The 26,673-nt window shown below is 42.0% G+C and overlaps 1 protein-coding gene across 2 annotated transcripts; it reads right to left on the reverse strand.

Moving 5' to 3' along the window:
• Positions 1-11,137: 11,137 nt before the first annotated feature.
• On the reverse strand, positions 11,138-26,395 carry LOC109994037 (zinc finger protein 107-like). Of its 2 annotated transcripts, XM_020647197.3 has the most exons (3): positions 26,117-26,395; positions 25,686-25,818; positions 11,138-17,705 (listed from the first exon to the last, which is right to left on the reverse strand). In XM_020647197.3, the coding sequence occupies exon 3, from the start codon at positions 17,543-17,545 to the stop codon at positions 14,369-14,371; it is 3,177 nt and encodes a 1,058-aa protein (XP_020502853.1). In that variant the 5' UTR covers positions 17,546-17,705; positions 25,686-25,818; positions 26,117-26,395; the 3' UTR covers positions 11,138-14,368. The 2 variants fall into 2 exon arrangements, with proteins under 2 accessions (XP_020502853.1, XP_065819852.1); XM_065963780.1 differs by lacking the exon at positions 25,686-25,818.
• Positions 26,396-26,673: the final 278 nt, after the last annotated feature.

Here is a 26,673-nt window from a genome sequence, read left to right on the forward strand (position 1 = left end):
TAAAGCGCAGGCTCCATCAGGCTAACATCTTTTTCCGCCTCTACCATCTTTTTCTGCTCGTCTGGTTTTCGTTAAGGTGAGCTTCTCTAGCTCGTCTGAAGCTCTGGACTTTATTAACAAGCACATACCGACACCGACGACCACGGGAGATTCTGCTAGCACCGCTATTATGTGACTTTCTGGTGGTGAGCTAATCTGTTTGCCTCTCAGGATGTTTTGAGTCATCCAACTGCAAATGTGTAATCAGCACAGTAGGCTAAGTTACACTACTCGTTGTGATTTCTTTCAACAAAGTGTTTCTGCTCAGCATACTGTTTATGGGCTGTTTTTTGGAGTAGTCTGGTTTCCGACTATTTTTCTCTTGGCTAATGATTCATTCATTTTTTTCTTTTCCACGACAATGTAGCCCCGATATATTTTTAAAATTGTGTTCCCTCTACGGTCGGCTAGAATTAATTTGCTTTCACACTGGCAACTGTTTTCGTTGGTCACAAACTGCCCAAAGAGACTTCCCTTCCTCAAGCACCTTCAGCACCTAGGAGCAGGTGTTGCCTTTTTACAGGAAACACACCTTCGTACATTAGACCACTTTAGGATCAGAAAGGGGTAGGTGGGTCAGCTTTTCCACTCAAACTTTCATTATAAAAGCAGAGGTACTGCTATTCTCATCTACAAAGATGTTCCCTTCTCCGTAACTAACTCTATTTTGGACCCTAAGGGTCGGTATGTGATGGTCTTTGGCACTAATACTGCTCTTGCGCTTGTCAACATTTATACTCCTAACTGGGACGATGTACATTTTTTTAATCATCTATTTAGTTCTCTACCAGACCTGGATAGTCATCACCTAATTCTGGGTGGCGACTTTAACTTGGTTTTAGACCCAACCCTTGATCGTTCCTCTATCAAACCCTATCCCATCTCTAAATCGTCTGAAGTAATTAAATCATTCTTGGATACCTATAACTATGTTGATCCTTGGCGCTTCAAATTCCCATCCATAAAACATACTGGGGGGAGGAATTGACCATTTCTTTATCGACACCTTTTTACTGGGCTCGATGACAGCCTGTGACTATCAAAGCATTGTCATCTCAGATCATGCGCCCCTAAAACTTGAAATTGCTTTACGCAAGAAAATCTCAAGCAGGTCTTGGCGTTTCAGTCCTCTTCTCCTTTCTGAAACTTTATCGCTTATATTTCCAATGAAATCGACACATTTCTTGAGACTAATCGTGAATCAGACACTTCATCATCTGTCCGCTGGGAAGCTTTAAAAGCCTTTTTACGTGGACAAATAATCTCTTACACATCTCATGCCAACAAACTCCGCCAAAGTAAGATATCTGACCTCACAGCCTCGATACTCCACCTAGACCAACAATTTGCAGTAAACCCTACACCTGTGCTTCTTAAGGATAGAATTGCCACACAAACTGAATTTGACCTTTTAACGACTCAGCGTGCAGAGGAATCTCTCCTGAAAACTCGGCAGAGACTATTTAAGGATGGAGATAAACCCACCAGACTTTTAGCTCACCAGCTTCGCCAAAAAGCAGCCTCTCTGGGGCGCGCCGGTGGCGCAATGGTTAGGGCGCGCATCCCATGTGTTGAGACTCTCGTCTCGAGCGGTAGGCCCAGGTTCGCCTCCACCCGTGGCCCCTTTTCGCATGTCATTCCCTGCTCTCTCTCCCTGGTTTCCGACTCTATCCACTGTCCTATCTCTGCATTAAAGGCACGAAAAGCCCAAAAATAAATCTTTAAAAAAAAAAAGAAGCAGCCTCTCGTACCATTTCTGCCATTAAAACTTCCTCTGGCGTTATAACTTCAGATCACAAGCGCATCAATAGTGAGTTCAAATGTTTTTATTCAGAATTATACACCTCTGATTCTCAGCTTAACCCAGATCTATTTGTGAATTTCTTCAAGGATTTAAACATTCCTCAACTGAATCCAGATGATGTTGCATCACTAGAGGAAACTGTCACCCCTGAAATCATAGAAACATCCATCTTCTCACTGCAGAGCAGGAAGGCTGCAGGGCCAGATGGTTTTCCTGCTGATTTTTATAAAAAATTATCTGACAAACTTGTGCCCCTTTTACACGCAATGTACACTGAATCTTTTCAGGCTAAAACTCTGCCTCCGACTTTATATCACGCCATAAGTCTTCTCAATCAAGATTTAAAAATTATTGGAAAGCTATTGGACTCCGCTTAGAAGTGGTCCTCCCGTCCGTTATATCCAGTGATCAGACTGGCTTTATCCATAATAGACAACTATTTTCTAATGTGCGACGACTGCTTAACATCTTACACACTCCCTCCCAGCACTCTAGTTCGGAAGCTATAATTTCTCTCGATGCGGAAAAAGCTTTTGACCGCGTTGAGTGGGATTACCTTTTCTTTGCCTTAGAGAAGTTCGGCTTTGGCCCTAATTTCATCTCGTGGATCAAGCTGTTATACACATCACCCATGGCGTCCGTTCTCACTAACCATCTAGTATCAGATCATTTCCACCTATGCAGGGGCACAAGGTAGGGTTGTCCTCTGAGCCCACTCTTTGCGTTTGCGATTGCTATCAAGCCTCTCGCTATAGCCATAAGACAGAATGATAAGATAGAGGGAATTTTCCGGGGTGGTCAGACGCATAGAGTCTCTCTCTACGCAGATGACCTCCTCCTTTTTATTACAAACCCCGACACCACCCTCCCTCATGTCTTTTCTTTGCTCGATGCTTTTGGAGCTATTTCGGGTTACAAGCTCAATTTACATAAAAGTGAATATTTGCCCTTAACTCTCCTCTCCTCCCCCCAAATAAATATACTCTTCAAGATTGTGAAGGATGCCTTCAAATACCTTGGTGTGACTATTACTCGGTCTTACTCTAAACTTTATCAAGCAAATTTTGCTCCTCTCCTTGAGCGCTGCAAATCAGACTTTGCATGTTGGGCTGCTTTCCCGCACTCTTTGATTGGCAAGCTTAATTCAGTGAAAATGAATACCCTCCCTAAATTTCTCTATTTATTTCAGTGTCTCCCCATTTTTATTTCTCGTTCATTCTTTAGAACTCTACAACAACTAATTACTGGCTTCATTTGGGGTGGGAAACCAGCAAGGATATGAAAAGAGTTTCTTGAGAGGCCAAAACGCCTTGGGGGTCTTTCCTCCCCCAGCTTCCTACTATATTATTGGGCAGCCAACCTAAGTAGCATGTCTTCTTGGCTTCTTCCCTCTGATAATGTGAACTGCTCTGCGTGGGTCAATGTTGAGGCTTCCCTTTGCCGTCCCTATTCTCTGTTGGCTCTCTTAGGGGCATCACTTCCTCTTCCCATCTCTGTTCCCAAGCAAAACATGCTTGTATGGCATTCCTTAAAGATTTTAAGACGATTTAAACTTGCCTTTGATCTGCAGAGCATCTCTCTTTTCTCCCCAATCTCGGGTAACCCCTTATTTCATCCCTCTATTCACTCCTCTTCTTTTAAAAGTTGGTGTGTCTGGGGTGTACAGAATCTTGAGCATTTATACATAAATAGTGTCTTTGTCAGCTTCTCCCAACTGTCAGAAAAATGTAATATCCTGCGCTACCACTTCTTTCATTTTCTGCAGGTGAGAGATTTTGTGAGAAAGAAATTTCCTAATTTCCCAACTCGCCCTGCTAAAACTCACCTTGATCATGTAGCGTAATTACAATTATTAAGATGTTATATCTTTATTTAACCTCGTATTAAAAGTTAAAAGTTAAGTTAATTAATCAGTCAGTTTCATATCTTGAAAGAAGTAAGTTCTGGAAATTTTAAACAAGAAAACACACAGACAAAGTCCTGAATTTTATGTGTAAAATATAATATAAAAAGGGTAAACAATAATGTATAGATGAAACAGATAAAGAATATGATTATTATGATCAGGATAATGCAATTATAATGTATTGTGACATTATATATTTAGTAATGGGATAAGACGCAGTATTGTTTGAATGACTTGATCAGAAAATGGTCAAAAAGAAAAAGTTGATAAAGGAATTTTGGGATTCTATTTGGATTTAAAGGAGGGCTCTGAACAGACACGACTCAAGACTTAATCTTCCAACACCCCTTGCCACCAACAGTCTTACTGTGAGATGTGTTCAATTGAACTCCACTGGCTGGTCCCACGTTTCAGTCTCTGGCAAGCGGTTCTTTTCAGGCCCAGAGAGGTCCACGGGCCAGATTAGATGCCTTAACAACTTGGTCGGAGTATGCAGCCGGGATGGAGATTGTATGTCGGTTCAGCCGTTGTCTCAGAAGCTCCAAGAGGATCCAACAGGAAAAAATATGAAAAAGTCTTTTGATACGTCGATTTCCAATTCAGATTAACCGGATATATATATATAAATACATATATATTTTATTTTAACAGACCATAAAGTAAAGTTATTGTCGGTGATGTGCAACTATATGCTGAATTTGACTACGGATCTGATCGTTCATTAATATGAATCTCGAGCACAGTAAAGTTATAGTATCATGAAGCACAGCCAGCATAGTTTATCAGGATTCCCCCTCCGATTCTTAACTGAAATAAAAAGATAAATAATGTCCGTCACAGCCAGCTATCAGTAACATATTATTGCCACCATAATGTTAGCTCCGTTAGCCTACTTCAGTGTTAGCTAGCTAGCTAACGACATTACCCCCGAACAGCACATTAAACAAACATTCAATTCAATTCAAAAAAACTTTATTTGTCCCTGGGGGGCAATTCAAAGGCACACAGAGCAGTAAATTAACAACAGTGCAAGTAAACGAAACATTTTAACCTAAATATAAAGTGTCAATTTAAATACAACTTAAAGCTTAAACTTAACTTAAAAATACAAAATATAAAAGAGTAGATATAAGTGGACAGTGATCGGACTAACAGATGTAACCATAACTATGTGCAGTAGTGACCAGATGTAAACAGAACCATATGCAGTAAACGAGAAATAAATATATATATACAGAGCTATGTGCAAGTAGGCAAATACTAAATGATAAGTTAAGGTGCATGGTGAATAATGGAACAACAGAACTAATATATACAATATAACTGTAAAGGTAAAAATGAGATAAATAAAGTGACCATAGCTGTAAAGGTAAAAATGAGATAAATAAAGTGACCGTAGTGCAATGATGGATAAGAAACAACAGGAATAAAGTAACCAGAACTGTATGAATACTGAAATAGAAAGGATAGAATAAAGTGATGTAGTGCATGAGTCCAGATAAACTTAGACTTTCTTTATTGTCATTCAAACTTGTACTTTACAGTGCAGATAAGAACGAAATTTTGTTGCATTTGGCCCGTTGTAGTGCAGGATAAAAACAGCAGCATGTATTTACATATAAAAAATAAAAATAAGGTGCAGATATAAATAGATATAAAAAGAAAAACTATGAGTAAAAATACTATACAGATAAATATATTGCACGTTATATTGTGTTTTACAGTCCAGTGAGGTAGTCCTGTGTGGGGGTTTGAGGGGGAATCGAGGGATTATTTTTTCCTGTTCAAAAGTCTTATGGCCTGTGGGAAGAAGCTGTTACAGAACCTGGAAGTTCTGCTTCGGAGGCTGCGGAACCTCTTTCCAGAGTCCAGCAGCGAAAACAGTCCTTGGTGGGGGTGGGAGGTGTCTCTGCTGATTTTCTGAGCCCTGGTCAGACAGCGGATCTTTGCGATCTCCTGAATGGGAGGAAGTGGAGTCCCAATGATCTTTTCCGCCGTCCTCACCACTCTCTGCAGGGACTTCCAGTCAGAGGCACTGCAGGCTCCGGACCAGACAGAGATGCAGTTTGTTATAATGCTCTCTATAGTGCCTCTGTAGAAGGTGGTGAGAATAGGAGGAGGGAGGTGTGCTCTCTTCATCCGACGCAGAAAGTGCATGCGCTGCTGCGCTTTTTTCACAAGAGCGCCGGTGTGAAGGGACCAGGTCAGAGTGTCTGTTATCTGCACCCCCAGGAACTTTGTGCTGCTAACTCTCTCCACTGCTGTGCCATTGATGAGGAGTGGTGTGTGGCTGGGCTTGCGCCTCCTGAAGTCGACGATGATCTCTTTGGTTTTATCAACGTTCAGGGTCAGGTTGTTGGTTCTGCACCAGTCAACCAGATGTTTCACCTCCTCTCTGTAGTCCATGTCGTTGTTGTCACGGATGAGGCCCACTACTGTTGTGTCGTCTGCAAACTTCATGATGTGGTTAGTAGTGGACCTGGCACAGCAGTCATGGGTCATCAGGGTGAACAGCAGCGGACTCAGGACGCAGCCCTGAGGGGAGCCGGTGCTCAGGGAGATGACACTGGAGGTGTTGTTGCCCACCCGCACAGACTGGGGTCTGTTTGTGAGGAAGTCAAGCAGCCAGTTACATAGGGAGGTGCTGAAACCAAGGGGGGCCAGTTTGCTCACCAGATGCTGCGGGATGATTGTATTGAACGCTGAGCTGAAGTCCAGAAACAACATCCGCACATGTGTGTCCTTCTCTTCCAGATGTTGTAAGCCCAGGTGGAGTGCAGAGGAGATGGCATCCTCTGTGGAGCGGTTTGGGCGGTAAGCAAACTGGTACGGGTCGAATGTGGGGGGAAGTCTGGAGACAATGTGGTCCTTTACCAGCCTCTCAAAGCACTTCATCATGATGGGGGTTAGTGCTACAGGGCGGTAATCATTGAGCGAGGAGATTGTGGATTTTTTAGGCACTGGTATAATTGTAGCAGTCTTTAAACATGAAGGTACCACAGCCTGGATCAGCGAGGTGTTGAAGATGTCTGTGAGAACCCCAGCCAGCTGGTCAGCACATTCCTTCAGCACCCGTCCCGGTATGTCGTCAGGGCCCGCTGCTTTCCGGGTGTTCACTCTCCTCAGGGTTCTCCGGACATCAGCTGTGTCCAGGCTGATTGGCTGCGTGAGCAATAGAGTGAGGAATAGATTTCCTCGCTGGAGTGGTGTTGAGTGCCTCAAACCTCGCAAAGTAGTTGTTGAGGTCGTTGAGGTCGTTGATGTTGTTGTCACAGGGGGGAGGAGTAGCTTTATAGTCTGTGATGACTTGGATGCCCTGCCACATTCATCTGGTGTTCGTGGGGTCCTCGAAGAAGTCCTGCACTTTCAGACTGTGAGCACGCTTTGCAACCTTTATGGCACGGTTCAGGTTGGCTCTGGCTGTTTTTAGTGCCACCATGTCGCCAGATTTAAAAGCGTCGTTCCGGGCTTTCAGCATTGCACGTACCTCACTAGTCATCCAGGGTTTCTCGTTGGCCCGTGTGGAGACGTTCTTGATCACACTAACATCCTCCATGCACTTCTGAATGTATGCAGACACAGACTCGGCATACTCCTCCACACACGTCTGGTGATTGTCCGTAGCAGCCGCCTTGAACATGTACCAGTCCGTGCATTCAAAGCAGTCCTGTAATGCTTCCATAGCTCCCTCAGGCCAGGCCCTCACCTGCTTCACTGTGGGTTTTTTCCTGATCAGCAGGGGCTTGTATGCAGGAATTAGCATCACAGAGAGATGGTCTGAGGAGCCAAGGTGGGGGCGGGGTGCAGCCTTGAATGCCTTCTTGATGTTGCTGTAGGCCAGGTCCAGCGTGCTCCCACCCCTGGTTGCAAAATCCACATATTGATGGAAATGAGGAAACACAGTTTTCATGTTGGCCTGATTAAAGTCCCCTGCCACAATGAAAACTCCCTCTGGATGTGTAGATTGCAGTTCACTGATGGAGCGGTCAGGGCTTCTCTGGTGTTTGCACTGGGAGGAATGTACACTGCTGTGAAGATCATAACAGTGAATTCCCGGGGTAAATAAAAGGGCCTGCATTTTATAGTCAGTAGTTCTACATCAGGAGAGCAGTGACTTGAGACTATCTCACCGTTGTTGCACCAGTTGTTGTTGGTGTATATGCAAACACCGCCGCCTCGGGATTTACCAGTGAGAGAGCTGCTCCTATCCGACCGAAATAATGTTAGCCCCTCAATGCTAACTGCCTCATCTGGAACGGATGGTTTCAGCCACGTTTCTGTGAGAAATATGGCGCAGCAGTCTCTCATCTCCCGTTTTGCAGTTAAATCCAGCTTCAGGTAGTCCAGTTTGTTCTCCAGGGAGCGGACATTAGAAAGCATGATGGAAGGAAGCGGCGTTCTGTGCGGGTTAGCTTTTAGCTTGGTTGTTAGCCCCGCTCGGCACCCCCGTTTTTGCTTCCGGTCACACCGCTTCCGTCTCCTCCGCTGGCGGACTCCGCTGGTACGAGGCTCCGCTGCTTCACAGGCCGCTGGATGTAGCCGGCGTAGTATTCCGAGGCTACGTAGAAGGTCCAGAGTAGTCGCATCTACCGGACTGAAACTGTTTGATTTACCTACAACTAAAATTGCCTGGCGGTCGTATCATATCATCAACATAGGAGTTGAGGAGCTGGACATCCCTGGGAACAAAGGTTGCTCTACTCCTCTGTGTCCTGCAGCAGGGACAGCGAAGCTGGCGTCCTGAGGGGAGCCACTCAAACGCTGGGAAGAGAGCGTGTGATGGGTCCTGCATAATCTGACCTGCTAGCCTGATTGTCTGTTGCTCATAGATCGATGTCAAAGTCCTTACAGGTAGTCCGATGATCTTAGAGCAGACTGTGACCGTGCTCTGCAGGCGGTTTCTGTTCTGGAAGGTGGTGGAGTGGAACCAGCAGGTTATAGAAAATGTAATAATGCTCTCAATGAAGGAGTAGTAGAAGGTCAGAAGAATGTTCTTACTGACTCCAAAGGAATTGAGCTTCCTTAGGAGGTATTTCCGCTGCTGACATTTCCTGAGAATCTCCTCGGTGTTGGAGGCGAATTTCAGCAGGCAGTCGAAGATGGTACCCAGGTACTTATACTCCTCTGCTAGTTCGACAGGATTCCCATGGATTGTGGTGATTGCCGATGCAGCCAGTTCCCTCTGCTTGTTGGAGAAGGTCACCACCATGTCTTTGGTCTTGCTCACATTCAGTTTGAGGCAGGAGCTGTCATACCACTCCACAAACTCCTGAAGAACTGGTCCATGGTGCTGAGAGGGGCCTGACAGCAGAGACAGGAGAACTGTGTCGTCTGCGTATTTCACCAGGTGACAGTTTGGCTGTGAGGTGAGAGCACGCAGCCCTGAGGGGAGCCAGTTGAGGTGTGTTGAAGGTTGGAGAAGGTGTTGTTGACTAGAACTCTCTGTGATCTGTTGGTCAGAAAGTCCAATATCCACAGGATAAGCTGGTCGTTCAGATGGAATTGCCAAACAATTGCCAAACATTTCAACTTACCAAGTTAACCCCTCTCACCCCCTGCATGACACTGTGGGGGCCCTGAGCAGCTCTTTCAGCAGCAGACTCAGACACCCACCCTGCAAGACAGAGCGCTACCGCAGGTCGTTCATCCCATCTGCCGTCAAGACTGTTTAATCAGACTCTTTAACAGCATCACCACCTCATGACTCATATCAATAATGCTACACAATGTGTTTTTTTTAATAACAATAACTCTTTCCAATGTAGTTACTGTGTAATTTTCCATGATTGTATTTTTTTATTTAACTGATGTAAATATGTTTGATTTGATTTTTAACTTCTGTTTTTATTTTTAATAATTATATTCCCATTTCCTGTTTTCTGGAGCTGCTGTAATGCACAAATTTCCCCCACGGGGGATCAATAAAGTTTATCTTTATCTTTAACACAGATATCCTTAAATCCCACAGGTTGGTTAGATGTGTTTACCAGCAGAACAACTCATTCTGTCAGTCCAAGAGAGACAGAGTGGAAATGTTCAATGGCGTCTCAGCTTTCCTTCACTTCGTAACTTTTCTATTCACAAAGACAGCTACGCAAGATCGGCGGCTGTCAATCATCGTCAAATATGACGTAAAATCCTGTTTTTCAAACTCAAATAACTTATTTAAAACAAACTTCACAGAAAAATGAGCACTTGAACACAATGTAGGGTGATAATAACTAATGATCACAGCAGAGTTTAGGTTTGGAAAAAAATTATGTGACGAGTATTTTAGCTTCACAGTTTGACCCACATCCCATCTATTATCATTGAGGAGGCGGGGTTAATGACCTATACTGCAGCCAGTTAGCAGGGGGAGCTCTAAAAATAAAAGCTTCACTCCACCGGGGAGCTTGTCCCGTCCATTATTTTTACAGTCTACAGGGAAAGGTGGGCTGTATCTGAATTGCCAAGTACCTACTCAATCTGTCAGTAGACAGTAGGCAGTACCTACTATCTGTGCTGTATACTGTTTAGAACCTACTATTCAGTAGGCGCGCACAGAAGGCAGATATTTGTTCCTACTTCGTCTGATTCATTCAGTAAGGAAGTGGCGTCATTTACGTTTCCCGAACCGGCCTCATCCACCCGTTTTTTCTTTTTTTTTGTTTAGCTTTATTCAAGAAGAGAAATGCTCATATACAGTCAGGTAAACAAAAAACAACATCACAATGTAAATCAAGTAAAAGATTAAATAACTAAATAACATACAGTAGCCTACATAAAGGAAAGTACAAATGAAAGACAGTAATATACAGACTATAAAGTAAAATAAACCAATAAAGACGCATTAAAATAGTGAAATCATTAGATAGAGGGGGAAAGGTTTTAGAATAATGCAGACATTTGTTTTATTTTCTGTTGTTAATTAAAAGTAGCGATTTCAGTCGGAAATGTATTCAATTAATCCACGTTCGTTTGTTTTGATTTGAACGTGACGATTTACGTTTAATTTTTCACAGCATTGTGGGTGGTAAAATACAATTCATTTCCTGAACGCACGCATCCGATCCATACTGCATAAAACCTGGAAGTTAGTATCCATACTGAAATGTTCAGTATACTGAGGTGGACCCAAAAAATGCATACTGAATGACCACGAAAGTTCAGTATACTGAAACTCTCTACTGAAAAGTACTGCCTACTGAACTGTAATAGTGATGGGAAAAGCAGTTCTTGTGAACGAACTGAATGAGAGCTCTGCCTCCGAGTCACTCTCTTCCTCTCAGTTTGTTCAGTGAACTGCGAGTGACTGCGAGTCACCAGCCTCAGTCACACACACACACACACACACACACACACACACACACACACACACACACACACACACACACACACACACACACACACACACACACACACACACACACACACACACACACACACACACACACACACACACACACACACACACACACACACACACACACACACACACACACACACACACACACACACACACACACACACACACACACACAGTACTGACTGAAACACGATCGTTAGTGGATGTTAAAACAGTCAGCTGAGTGAAATTGAGTTGGATATAAAAGCCATTTGCAAACTGTCAGCAGCTATAAAAAGCAATAATATATTTGCTACTTCCTCAATTTTCGAGACATGAGAGGGAGAAGTAGGGGCAGGCTTTAGCAACACAGAGCTCCCGACCGACTCCGTCCTGTTGGTTCAGTCAGTACTTATCACTGACATGAAAGGGAGAGGGAGGGCGGGCTTTGAGCGACTCTCGCGGTCTAGAGAGAGAGAGACATGAGACGGGAAAGAGGAGAGCGCAACTGAAGTTGAGAAATGAACGACTCTTTTCAGTAAGTGATTCAGTTCAGTTCGTTCACCCAGATGATTCGTTTGTTTTGAACGAATCGTTCACGAACTACACATCACTAAACTGTGACAATTTGGAAAGGGCCAAGATCTCGTTGCTCTGACAATCCGAACACATTTCCACTAGGCAACTAAATGCGACGGGCCGGCGGAGGTTAATGACGTGGGTCTGCCGTGTTGAAACTACAATGTTCAGAAGATGGACTACAAAAAGATAATCTAAAAAACTTTCCCCTGTGCCTTCTTACCGGTGAAATAATCCTAATCACCACGAGGAAGTGAACGGTCGGATGCGCGACTCGCTTTAAATGTTGTGGCTGCAAGGAATTGTGGGGCGTCATAACTCATCTCCTTTGGTAAAGGATGGCCCAGTGTATCCTAAGCTAAAGGAGGTTATAAAGGAAGCATTGACCCACCTTTCCTTAGCTTTTAGAGAATTCGAACGGCTCTTATCATGGACGCCACTTAAATGTTTCATTTCACTCAGTTAGGAACCTTCCTAAACAAAAATGACAATTTGAACGCACCCTGGGACGTTCCTTAACATGACGGGTCTAGAACTACTTCCAGTTCGGCCGAGGAGCGAGGACCGAGGAGACAGCATTTAAGAGAACTGAGATGCAGGGATAGAGTCTGTTTTCTGTCAGGAATTTACAAGATACCAATTCCTTCTGGAAGAAATTTCGCAATCAGTTGAGGAAACGGCCTTATGTGTTGAAGTAAATATGTCTGTTACCTATCTTCAGTGGGAGTGGCCTGCGGTGCTGTGCATTCTGGGATTTGGTGTCTTTGATCCACATGAGCCAAAAAGACACTTTCTGCCTTTCTCTGTCAAGAAGGCACCAACTTCAAAATGTATTTCACATTTCTACTACATATATGACCCAATGTCAATACAGATTCATGTTTCAACGGGTGAAGTGTCTCCTTAAACTCTTTGTATCTTCACAAGCTAGTAGGCTAATTTAGCCTAACATTACAACAGCTCTGATGACCTAACAGTTATGACACACGCCCCATGTACAGAGGCTGTAGACCTCGGCCCTTTACTGCATACATGCTTCCAAAATTCCCTTTCTCCCTTCAGCTTCACTATCCAATAGAGACAAAAAGCCCAAAAATAACTTTAAACCCCCACATCATAGTTAAACATTCACAGTTAGCAACATGAAATCCATGGTAATTCATTCTTCCATGATGGAAATAAAGAAATGTTTTTGAAATATTCATATATGGCTCCATGTAGTCACAATGTCAAATAAAAGGTGTAGATTAGTCAGAAAGGAGTGCTGTAAATCTGCCCTTCATCGCGCTGCCCAACCAGCTGTACGTGTTCACAAAAATGTTGAAATGGAATTTGTCAAGTTGGCTTTGTCAAGTGCACTGAATCTGGAGAATTGTATTTGGGCGAGAAAAAAAGACTATAGTTTCAAAAAAAAGTGTATTCAATTGCCTGTTGAGCAATTCAAATACACATATAGAAAACTCAAATTCACTTTCCGTTGACATAAACTTCTATCCATAGGAAACGCTCCAGAGAGGACTGATGAACTTTTATCATCATAAACAAAATGTTCAACACCGCTCTGGTGGAGGTTAGGATTTAGAAGAATGAGCAGTTAGCAGATGACTAATAAACATATCTGAAAACAAGCCCACTACTGATAAAAACGGTATGCCATTCCCACACCCCATGGTAATATTACTGGAATCAATGTGACACACAAATTGCGGGACTAGATGCTTTTGAACGATCAAGCAGGTGAACACACGTGTCAGCTTTTGCTCGAAACTGGAAAAATGATCAAGGCTTTGAATACAAACAAAAACAATAACACGGTGTATATCCTGTAATAAGTCAGTTGTCATGCCCCATCTTACGAATGCTTGAGAGCGAGTTCAATTGTTGTGTCTGAGTAAAGTCATGAGTCCTGAAATAATACAAAACCATCAAACATTCGATATGTGATCTGATACCATAATATTTATTATTTAAAAATAATGGATGTCGGGGGGCGCTGGTGGTGCAATGGTTAGGGCGTGCGTCCCATGTATTGAGACTCTCGTCTCGAGCGGTAGGCCCGGGTTCGCCTCCACCCGTGGCCCCTTTCTGCATGTCATTCCCCGCTCTCTCTCCCTGGTTTCCAACTCTATCCACCGTCCTCTCTCTGCATTTAAAGGCACGAAAAGCCCAAAATAAATAAAAATAAAAATAACAGATGTCATCTAAGTTATTGTGCAACGAGTGTTTCTGCCAGAAACACTGTGGTTCTGGCAGAGTGTGAAATTAGCTACAGTTAATACAATCAGTGATCAAAGTTTTTCTGCTACTATAATATATTTTGAAACCAATACCAACTAGTACTAATTACTAGTTATAACGATTGGTAGTAGAAAGGAAATGAATGAAAATTAATCTTTATTTAAGTATTGTATATTAAAGTAATTGTTCCCAGCAAACAGACACTAAATGGTTTCTCTCCTGTGTAAGTTTTTGTGTCTCTTCAGATGGGAACTCCAGCTATGTTTATTACCATTCTCAGAGCAGCTGAGGGTTGCGTTGAAGTGTTGCATCTTGACCTCAGTCTCTGGTTGTAAATGTCTCTCTAGATCCGAGTTCAAGGCTTGTTCTGGTCCACCAAAGTCCTCTCGATCAGCTCCACTTTTTTATATAACACTTGGCCAAGAGAATCTTTGGTCATGAATACACCTGCAGGGTTTCTCTCCTCTGTGACAAGTCAGGCTTTCTCCCCAGTGTGAGCTTTAATGTGTCTGTTCAGATTCCCTTTCCCTCGAAATTCTTTCCCACACTCAGAGCAGCTGAAGGGTTTCACTCCCATATGAATAAGCATGTGTGAAGTCAGATTTCCTTGTTGGTAAAATCTTTTACCACACTCAGAACAGCTAAAGGGTTTCTCCCCTGTGTGAATAATCATGTGTTTGGTAAGATTTCCTTTTAAGATAAATCTTTTACTGCAAACAGAGCAGCTAAAGGGTTTTTCTCCTGTGTGAACTAGCATGTGTGAGGTCAGATTCCATTTTTGGTAAAATCTTTTACCGCAAATAGAGCAGCTGAAGGGTTTCTCTCCTGTATGAATTTGAATGTGTCTGGTCAGATCTTGTCTTGTTTTGAATGTTTTTTGGCACTCAGAGCAGCTATGCGATTTTTTATGAGTCTTCAGTCTCTTATTTGTAATGCATTTCACAGAGTTTACACCTGACTGATATCCAGCTGTCTCTTGCCAATTACCACTGTTTTCACTCCCTGGTTCAGTAGAATCTTCAGTCTTTTCACTTTTTTTAAATTTTGGACTTCTTGCCATTGTTAGATGGGACAGCTTGAGGGATACGGGAACTGTTGGGACAGAGATTGGGGGATGACAGGCACCAAATAGCATCAGAACTGGGAGTTGAACTTGCATTAGGGACTGTGACCTCTGTACAAGGGGGACCTGCTCTTCCAACTGAGCTAAACCAGCTCGCCAAGAGTCTTCAATCTTGACCTCAGTCTCTGGTTGTAAATGTCTCTCTGGATCTGAGTCCCTCTCTGGTTCTGCTCCTCCACAGTCCTCTCCATCAACTCCTATTTCTGCCTCTCTTTTCTCCTCAGTTTGGTTTTGATGAAACACTGACACTTGACCTCCAACACACTTGTGTGTCTTTAACTGTTTAAGCCATGAAAAACTTTGGATACAGATGCAGCAGCTGTAGGGTTTCTCTCCTCTGTGATGTGCCATGTGAAGTGTCAGACTAGACTTATGTTTAAATCTTTTACTGCAAACAGAACAGTTAAAGGGTTTTTCTCCTGTGTGAACTAATATGTGGGTAGTCAAATTCCATTTATGATTAAACCTTTTACCACAGTCAGAGCAGCTGAAAGGTTTCTCTCCTGTGTGAATTCTTATATGCTGGGTCAGATCTCTATTCTTTTTGAATGTTTTACCACACTCAGAGCAGCTATGTGACTTCTTTTCATTCTTGGGTCTATTATTTTTAATGTTTTTCACAGAGTTTAAACCTGAAAGATGTTCACTGATTTCCATCCAATCATAACTGTCCTGAGTCTCAGCTTCAGAAGATTCTTCAATCTTGACCTCAATCTCTGGTTGTAAACGTCTCTCTGGTTCTGCTCCTCCACCAGCTCCTGTTTCTGCCTCTCTTTTATCCTCAGTTTTGTTTTGATTAAACTCTAAAGCCTGACCTCCAACACACTTGTGTTTCTTTAACTGATAATACCAGGAAAAATTTTGGCCACATGCACTGCAGCAGTGGAGTTTCTCTCCCCAGTGGAGTTTTCTATGACGTGTCAAACTAGACTTTTGGTTAAATCTTTTATAGCAAATAGAGCAGATGAAAGGTTTTGCTTTACTGTGAACAAACATGTGCCTGGTCAGATGCTCTTTTTGGTTAAACCTTTTATCACAGTCAGAGCAGCTGAAGGGTTTATCTCCTCTGTGAATTCTTATGTGCCTGGTCAGATAATATTTTTTTTGGAATGTTTTATCACAATCAGAGCAGCTATGTGGTTTCTTATCAGTCAGTGGCCTCTGGTCTTTAATATTTTCCTCAGAGTGTAAATCTGATGGGAGTACTATAGTCTCATTCAAAAAAACACCGTGAACACAGTCATCGGGTTCTGAAGAGTCTTCAGTCTTGACCTCAATCTCCGGTTGTAAATGTCTCTCTGGATCCGAGTTCCTCTCTGGTTCTGGTCCTCCACAGTCCTCTCCATCAGCTCCAGTTTCTGCATCTCTTTTCTCCTCAGTTTGGTTTTGATGAAGCTCTGGAGCCTGACCTCCAACACACTTGTGTGATTTTAACTGAGAGGGCCAACAGAATCTTCTGTCACAAACAGAGCAGCTGAAGGGTTTATCCCCTCTGTGATGTGCAGTGTGAAATTTAAGTGTAGGCTTATAGTTGAATCTTCTACCACAGTCAGAGCAGCTGAAGGGTTTCTCTCTAGTGTGAATCCTAATGTGTTGGGTCAGATCCCGTTTATTTTTAAATATTTTACCACACTCATTGCAGCTATTTGATTTCTTATCAATCTTCAGTCTCTTTTTCAAGTATCCCACAGAGTCTAAACCTGACTGATGTTCTCTGGGCTCCTTCCAATCATTATCCCTGTCATCAGTCTCAGGTTCAGAAGAGTCTTCAGTCTTGACCTCAATCTCTGGTTGTAAATGTCTCTCTGGATCTGAGTCCCTCTCTGGTTCTGCTCCTCCACAGTCCTCTCCATCAGCTCCTGTTTCTGCCTCTCTGTTCTCCTCAGTTTGGTTTTGAAGACGCTCCAAAGCTTCAACACACTTGTGTCTTCTTAACTGTGTACGCCAAGAGAATCCTTGGGCACAAACAGAGCAGCTGAAGGGTTTATCCCCTCTATGATGTGTTATGTGAAGCGTCAGGCTTGAATTATGTTTAAATGTTTTACTGCAGAAAGTGCAGATAAAAGGTTTCTGTCCTGTGTGAACCGGCATGTGTTTGGACAGATGCCCTTCTTGGTTAAATCCTTTACTGCAAAAAGAGCAGCTGAAGGGTTTCTCTCCTGTGTGAATTCTCATGTGTCTGGTAAGATTCCTTTTATTTTTAAAATATTTACTACACTCAGAGCAGCTATGTGATTTATTATCAGACTTCAGTCTCTTGGTGGAGTTTATCCCTGGCTGATTATCTATCCTCTCTGTCCAATCATCACTGTCATCAGTCTCTGGTTCTGAAGATTCTTCAATCTTGACCTCTGTCTCTGGTTGTAAATATCTCTCTGGATCTGAGTCCCTCTCTGGTTCTGCTCCTCCACAGTCCTCTCCATCAACTCCTGTTTCCATCTGTTCAGTTTGTCTCTGATGAAGCTGTGAGGACTGAGGTTTCTCTTCATCATCTTCACTCTTTACAGAGACAGGACTGAATGGGAACATGGTGGTATCAGCCTCCTCCAGTCCTTGAAGCTGTTCTTCCTCCTGACTGATCCACAGGTTCTCCTGTTCTTCTGATGTGTGGGGGCTCAGGGTCCTCCTGGTCCAGAATGTGGCTCCACTCCTACTGCTCAGGAGGAAGCTCTTCTTTACTCACCAACAGCTGCAGGACACAGTGAACAAAAATCAAACTGATGTTAAAATCCACCACTCTATCAGTCTATAATACTAGAAGATTGTTTACAAAAGTTAGAAATGTGGTCTTCATAGCTGGGACTGCTGTCAGGTGTACTTTAATGACAATCTCATAAACTGCCTGAACGACAATGTGAACTATAAACGTGAACAAGAGAGACAGACAGCATATTAGTCTCATTATATTTATAAGATAAGATAAACCTTTATTTATCCCACAACGAATACATTTATATATATGCCTATATTGAGTTGAGCTTTTTTTAAGCGCCATGGCTGAGTGAGTAAAGTAAAAAAACATAAAATAAGCTTTTGCTACATCATGTAGTCATGGTAACAGAGAAGTTGCAAAGTGCTGTCCCATTTGTATTTAACCATTGGAGCCCTCACAGCCTCACTCAATCACTTTCCAGGTCAGGTCAATAAAGTCAGTCAAGGCTCAGGTACAACGTCTCTCTCTCTCACACACATCTGATTTCATTACATATCCAAATTAATATTTTGCCTTAAGCTTTTAAACTTCTTCAAACATTTTGAAACTTTTTATTCCTAACTATTTTCATTAATACACACACACACTTGTCACTGTGATTTGTCTTGTATGTTGTCCGTGTGTTTCAGTCATTCTCCTGGTGTGTTTTGAGGTAGATCGATGTCGAACACTGCACGGGGTTCAAAACAGTTTACCTCTGCTTCCGTGCAGAACATCGGCCCAACAGGGATTGCCTAGCACGGTCCTTTTTGTAGGTAAATGTACAATGTTTATGTGTCAGACATGTCTGCATCTGCATGGAATCAAGTTTGGTCAATGGTCACCAAACTTTGGTGACGTATGGCTCACCGTTTTCACGGGGGACTTCTATAGTTGGTGAAACTCGCGGGGGATAGTATTTATATTGGTCAAATTTGCAGAAAGGTTGATGACTTCCGGTTGAGCGGCCATGAGGGTAACAGTGTAACTTAAGAGCTCCCTGACCCTACGTCTAAAACGCTGTCTTTTTGCACTTTAAATTGATTGAAAATCGCGAAATATGAATAAGGCGTTGAGGATATGAGAGGGGGAAGATGAAAAACTGCCGTGCATGCTAAAGAACAGTTCTCTCTAGCAAACAAAAATTCTGCAGACGAGGAAGGTGACGGCGAACTCCAGGAGCAGGAGGGGCTAGCTCCGCAACAAGCTAACGAAATGGCTAACCTGCAGACCATACTCCAGGAACTGAGGGACTTTTGGCGTGAAAACAAGGTCTCTCTCCGAGATATTAAAGAAGACAATAAAACTACTAACAAGAGAATTGATGATGCCGAACTCCGAATCTCAGAAACAGATGACAAAATACAAGTAGTTGAAGAAGCCGTTTTGGAGATGCTAAAAGTACAAGAGAATCTGGAGGCCAGACTCTCGGACCAAGAGGGTCGTGCCAGACAGGACAACATTAGACTGCACGGCATAACAGAAGGATCGGAAGATAACTCGGAATCGATGATCACTTTCGTAGAGGGTTTGCTAAGAGAGAAGCTGGAAATTCCTGCCACCACAGATCTTAGGATCGAAAGAGCACACCAATCCCTGGGACCAAAACCGCCACCAGAGTCCACCCCAAGATCAATAGTGGTCAAGTTTGCAAGTTTCAAAACTAAAGAGGAAACTTTAAAGATGGCCTGGCAGAAAAAAGGGTTTATGCATCAGGAGAGAAGGGTGATACACGACCATGACTATGCCCCAGATGTCCTTAAGAAGCGTCGGGAATACGACGGAGGATCCTTAGAGAGAGGAAACTTCGATTTCAAACCCCGTTCCCGGCTAGGATGAGAGTATTCTATGAGGAGGAGACGCGTGTGTACAACTCCGCAGCTGAGGATATGGCGAGACGCGGACTCCCGGTGGCTGTGTTCAAAGCACCCGCGAGTTGGTCCGACAGGATTAAATCTTCAATGTGGCACACATCTAGGGCATTGGGAGGAGAAAAACCAACAGAAACTCAGCAAATGGGATATAAAAAGAAATTGGAGGCTTTCAGAAAAGATTGACTTTTACACAGGACCATGCACGGCGTGTGAGGAGTTTCATTAGCCTGTATATGGGCTTGTCTTTTTTACTATTGTGATGTAGTGAAATAAATAGCAATGCAAAAACTTATGGGTGCTTCCCCGGGACCTGTCAAAGACACTGTTCTTTTAAGGGTCTCTGACGCAAGCACTGTATGGAACTAACAGAGGAGGGCTCTCCACAACCTGAGCGGAGCGTAGAAAATCCCTCTGAGCCGTCAATCCATCGCGGCTCCTTTAGGGTCATAAATAAGACCTCAATACTTGAAGTTTCATTTTTCTTATTCGAAACATTTAAACGTTCTACTGTTCTGTTGTGTTTTTGTTTTGTGTCTGTTCGAGTAGCAAAGGGGGAAAGGTACGTTCTGTGTTGTCACTGCAATCCAGAAATACATGGCTGAGCAAACAACACCTGTCAGAGTAGTTACCTACAATGTAAAAGGTGTCCTCAATCCCGTAAAAAGGAGCAACATTTTTAACAAAATGAGAAAAGAAAAAGCAGAAATAGTTTACTTTGACTTAGACTTTGAAGAACATACTAAACTTAGCAGACAGGGCTTCAACCTGGTGTCATCATCATCATATAAGTCAGGACGCAGAAGAGGTGTAGCAACACTAATATCTGCAAAATTATCTTTTGAAAAACTTTTTGACATCAAAGACAAAGAAGGTAGATTTAATATGGTTATTGGAAGATTAGGTGGTGTAGAGCTCACTCTGCTAAATGTATATGCCCCTCCAGGGGCTAAATGGGCGTTTTATAAACATATATTTGATTTATTGATCGCAAAAGCACAAGGTATAATAATTTGTGGTGGTGATTTCAACCTACGACTGAATCCAATGAGAGATGCCTCAGGAAATAACAGTAATCCAAATAATTCAATTAGTAGGAAAATGAGAGGGTTGTTAAAAGAAATGGGAATTTGTGATGTTTGGAGGGAGTTAAATCCTACATCAAGGGACTACATTTTCTTTTCTTCTCCCCACACTCATCCTACTCCAGGATTGATTATTTTTTTTATGTTTAATAAAGATATTGGTAGAATAAGTAATTGTAAAATTGGATTGATGGATCTATCTGACCATAGCCCTGTGTATATGGAATTAGACATTAAGAATAGAACAAACTGTTTTTTGTGGCGATTGAATGCAAGCATACTCAAAGGACCAACGAAACAAGAAATGCTAAGAGATATACAGACATACCTAAAAGAAAATGACAATGGGGAGGTTTCCCCAATTATACTTTGGGATGCCTATAAAGCAGTTATAAGAGGTAAAATTATTGCCAAGTCATCTCTCCTGAAGAAACAGACAAAAAAAACTGACTGACTTGGAAAAAGAATTGACTGACCTAGAAAGAAAAAATAAAGACAATACTGAACCGGACACTACTCACAAAATTAAAGAAGTTAAAAACCAAATAAATGAACTACACTCACAAGTAATTGCGAAGAAATTGGTATTTTTGAAACAAAGATACTACGAAATTGGTAGGTAAAAAAGTCTACCAAATACTTGGCCTACAAACTAAAGAAACAGCAAGCAGATAGAGTTATATTTAAAATTAAAGATCTGATAACGAAAAGCAAAACACAAAACTCAGGAAATCCAAAGCTGTTTTGAATTATACTATAAAAACCTCTACTCCAAAAAATGCAGTAAAGGAAACATGAGTACAGACAACCTTCTTAACTCACTAAAACTTCCTACAATTACAGACGACCAGAATGCAGCCCTGTTAGCAAAAGTAACAGCAAAAGAGCTTGAATATGCAATATCAAAACTCAAAACATGCAAATCACCAGGTTCTGATGGATTCAGTGCAGAGTGGTACAAAACCTTTAAAGATTCTTTAATACCACTATTATTAAGGACCTTCAACTGGGTGCTTGAAGAGGGGGAAATTCCTCCATCCTGGCGCGAGGCTGTTATTGCTGTATTACCAAAAGAAGGGAAGGATAGGCTGGAATGTTCTAACTTCAGGCCAATTAGCGTCTTAAACCAGAACTACAAACTCTTCGCCTCTATTCTAGCCAAGAGACTAGAAACAATACTCCCAGACATCATCAACTTAGATCAGACGGGATTTATTAGACAGAGACAAACCCGGGACAGTATCAGACGTACACTGCATGTAATTAACCATATAAAGCGTAGTAATATAGAAGCTGTAATGCTAGGATTAGATGCCGAAAAGGCATTTGACTCTGTAGACTGGTCTTTCTTGTATAGAGTGTTGTTCGGGTTCAATTTCCATGAAAAGTTTGTTATGACAATTAAAGCATTATATGACAGACCAACAGCAAAGATAAGAATTAATGGTCCCCTATCAAACAACTTTGCATTACAACGAGGTTGCAGGCAAGGATGCCCTCTGTCCCCACTTTTATTTGCGCTCTTCATTGAACCTTTAAGTCAATGGATCAGACTAAATGAGAAAATACACGAAATCAGGATGAGCCAGGGAGAACAATTTTTTTTGTTATTTGCAGATGATATTTTAATTTATTTAGGGCATCCTAATACCTCCTTCCCCGAATTAATCTCAACCTTCACAGATTATGGGTCCTTATCTGGTTATAAACTAAATACTCACAAAAAGTTTTGACTTTTAACTACATCCCTAATCAATCTATTAAAGAGACATTTAAAATAAACTAGTACTCTGAAGCAATGAGACACTTGGGTGTGAACATCCCAAAAAACTTGGAAAAACTTTTACCATTGAATTATGACCCCTTAATATCCAAAATTAAATCGGACCTGTCGAGGTGGGGTCTTTTGCCCTTTCTGAGTATAGCACAAAGAGTAGAAGCCATTAAAATTAACACTTTACCCAGACTTCTATATTTGTTTCAAACCATCCCAGCTGAACCTCCAAACGGACAATTCCTAGAACTTGACAAAATGATTTCAAGGTTTATTTGGCAGGGCAAGAAACCTCAGGTAAGGTTCAAGACCCTCCAGTTACCTAAGGAGAAAGGTGGCCTTTCGCTCCTGAATATCAGAAACTACTATAGAGCTGCACAACTAAAAACCCTGGTTGAGATGTGTAATCCATCCTATAAAGCACGGTGGAAAGAAATAGAATGCCTGTTATCGAGTGATATTCCCCTGCAAGCTGTTATTGGGGACAGTGCTTTAATTAAACACATAAAAGAGGCCAACCCTTGGATAAAGTCTTCTCTTAAACCCTGGTTTCATGTGATGACAGTACATCGAGCCAAGGGACCATTCAAGCTGTTGAGATGGATAGCCTATGATTCCAATTTCATACCTAATAAGACTGACACAACATTCAAAAAATGGGCGGATAACGGCCTGGTAAAATTCAGCGATCTCTATATAAACGGCAGCTTTAAGAGTTTTCAGGAGCTTAAAGATCATCATGGCCTAACAAACGGAGACTTTTACAGGTTTCTACAACTTAGACATTATACTGATAAATTAATAAGAAAGGATGACTTAGTCAATATGAATTCTGCCATTTTGAAGGTTTTCTTAAAGGCCTACGACTCAGATCCAGGCCTTAGAAACATCTCTAAGTTGTACAATGGTCTGAATGAGCTGGATGGGGACAACACAAGTTACGTAAAGGAAAAGTGAGAAATGGAAGGAAATCTTACATTAAATGCTGAAGTATGGGAGAAACTCCACAAACAACAATGGAAAAGTACATCTGCCCTGTCCTGGAGAGAGTTCAGATGGAAAAATTTGATACGTTTCTTTAAAACGCCTGCACAAAATAATTTTGTTAATAAAAACACATCCTGTAGGAGGTCTTGTGGGGAGAAAAAGGCAAACCACTACCACGTATTCTGGCAATGCCCGTTGCTCCAGAATTACTGGATTCAAGTTAAAAATCGTTATGGAAAAGGTTTTTTAAAGTGCCGATCCCGTTCAATTTTGCAACGCTCTATCTAGGTCTGCAGCCAGACAGCATTGAGGGCTTTTCCAAAAAATACTTGTTTAATATTCTACTGATATCAAGCAAGAAAGCTCTCAACAGAAAATGGATGTCAACAGACGCCCCCACGGTTGAGAACTGGATTGATGTACTGATTTATGATCCATAATATTTTTGTGATGGAGAAACTCACATTTATTTTACGACTGGAACAACAGAAGTTTAAAACTTGTTGGACACCTTGGACCACTTATACATCCTCATTAAATCCTACTACAACCAATCTCAAAATATGGACCTAATACACCTCTTCCCCCTAAGTGTTTACTAGCTTTCGTTTTGTTTTTTATTTTTTTGAGGTACTAAAGTGTACATAGTTTATTGTTGTCAATACAAGTTTTCCTGGTCCAGGAACACATGCAAGTAGCTAGGCCTAGACGCCCCCCCCCCTCATTAAGACTTTACTTTAATTCATCTGACCACTTTTATAAGTTTCTCAATTTTTATCTATATATATATATATATATATATATATATATATATATATTATTTTTATTTTTTTTGTTTTGTTTTGTTTTGAGCATTTCTCAGTATGTGAAGATTTATGACCGTAAACTTGGGTATACGTTTTTGAGAGAGTATATTTACTTTCTTTCACTGACTTATCAGTTTGCCTGATTGGGTGCGTGGGTTTGTATGTGTGTAGGTATATGTTTAAGTTTATCTATGTTTGCGGGGACATGTACATGTATTTATATGTATACGACAACAATCCTATTCGCTTACCCATCCCGGTATATTACTTTTACCCACAATGGCTTTGCCAAGCTTTGATTTTTCTTTTACAAAATGTTTATTTGTCTCACCACTATTACCACCTCATTTTATAAGAATGTTTAGACAACTGTGTCTTATACCTGTTTTATTGTATCTCTTTACTTTCTGAAAAACGTTTGTATCTTTGACTAGCTGCAAAACATGTTTAAATTTTGCTCTGAATAAAAATTTAAATAAAAAAAAATAAAAAAAATTGCAGAAAGGTTGTAGTGATTGGAAAAAATTGCAAATTGCCAGAATTCACAGGGATTGGTTAAATTTGCGTTAATTGTTGCGATCGCGACATCACAACTTCCCGGAGAGACTGTAAGCTTCGTTCACTGAATCGATCAGTACTTCACCGCAGCTCTGCCTGTGAATCAGAATTTAATAAGCTGAAACACAGCCGAACATTTAGTTCAAGGGTTCTTGTTCACTGTACTAGTACGCTCAGTGTATGAATCACTAACTGACTGAGAGGGAGAGAGAGAATCAGGACTCCTGCAGTACTACAGTTCAGTCAACGTGTGAATCACCAACCCTACTGTACTGAAACACCATCCAATTGAGACTGTTGTTAGTGGATGTTAAAACAGTCAGCTGAGTGAAATTAAGTTGGATAAATAAGCCGTTTGCAAACTGACAGCAGCTATAAAAAGCTCAGTTCAGGACACAAATCCAATCACTGACCAATGCCTCAGAGGCTCCAGCACCAGGGGAGAGGGAGAGGCCGGAGCGACTCACTCTACTTGGCACGCCACTTACAGTCTAGAGAGAGAGACACGAGACGGGAGAGAGGAGAAAGGACAGAGGACAGGGGAGAGAGCAGACAGGAGAGAGAGAGACACGAGACGGGAGAGAGGAGAAAGGACAGAGGACAGAGCAGACAGGAGAGAGAGACACGAGACAGGAGAGAGGAGAGAGAGACACGAGATGGGAGAGAGGAGAGAGAGACACGAGAGGAGAGAGGACAGAGGAGAGAGGAGAGAGGAGACAGGAGAGAGAGACACGAGACACGAGAGGAGAGAGAGACAGGAGAAAGAGACACGAGACGGGAGAGAGGAGAGAGACACGAGACGGGAGAGAGGAGAGAGAGGAGAGATACGGGAGAGAGGAGAGAGAAGAGGGAGACACGAGACGGGAGAGAGGACAGAGGACAGAGGAGACACCTACTCTTTTCAGTCGGTGATTCGGTTCAGTTCGCTCAACCATAAGATTCGGTCTTTTCAAACGAATTGTTCACGAACGACACAAATCACATCTGGGCAGTGATTGTAAAGATCTGTCTCCACTGTGGAGGTGGGGCCTGAAAGAGGGAAACAAAACAGTGAGGCCCGGCAGATGCCGTCATCCCTATTCTTAGAATTGGAGTAACATCAACTATTGTTTATGTACAAGTTCATTAAATGTGTCTCAAAGTTTATGTCATTTAAGCTCTTTCAGACATTAATTATAATCCTTCCACAACATCCACTAAAGAGTCTTTAAATAAAGTCAATGATGTTGTTAGCAGGAGCTAGCTGCGGCTAACACTGTGCTGTGTGCGTCGTTAGCTAAAGGCTATGAGCAGGAAACACGTTTCCAGCAGTGGAAAGAAAACCTACCTGCTCTCTGCAGCTTGATTTCAGGTGTTAAAATCACATCCAGCACTTTTCTTTGTCGTATCCACATGTTGTTTCTGATATATCTCTGATAACCGCAGCGAGCAGCCGCCGTCTGAAATCTCTAAGATCCTGAAACCCGGACATCTGACACACATCCAAGAGTCACAGAAGGAAAACTCAATGCTACGTGTCTTCTGACATTACTATGATAACCTGCAAGATTAGCAAAGCTACAACTGCTTGCTTACTGCTTTTTTCTTCTTCTTCTTCTTCTTCTTCTTCTTCTTCTTCTTCTTCTTGTAATTTTTCCGGCAGTTTAGACGCAACTAGGCGTATTACTGCCCCCTACAGGTAGACGGGAACTAGTCATTCTACAAAGCATAACTTTAGATTCTTAAAAACACTTTTTTAGCATGTAAAAATTAATAATTGCTTTTGCAATTAAGTGGTGGTTCTCATATTGACCAAGCAATGTTTTAACTGAAAAACAAGTTATCCCCACGTCAGACAATCATTTAAACATTTTAAATAATGCCTTTCTTTGTAAGGTGTCATTT

The sequence above is a fragment of the Labrus bergylta genome, chromosome 15 (assembly GCF_963930695.1).
Source record: "Labrus bergylta chromosome 15, fLabBer1.1, whole genome shotgun sequence".
NCBI classification, from domain to species: domain Eukaryota; kingdom Metazoa; phylum Chordata; class Actinopteri; order Labriformes; family Labridae; genus Labrus; species Labrus bergylta.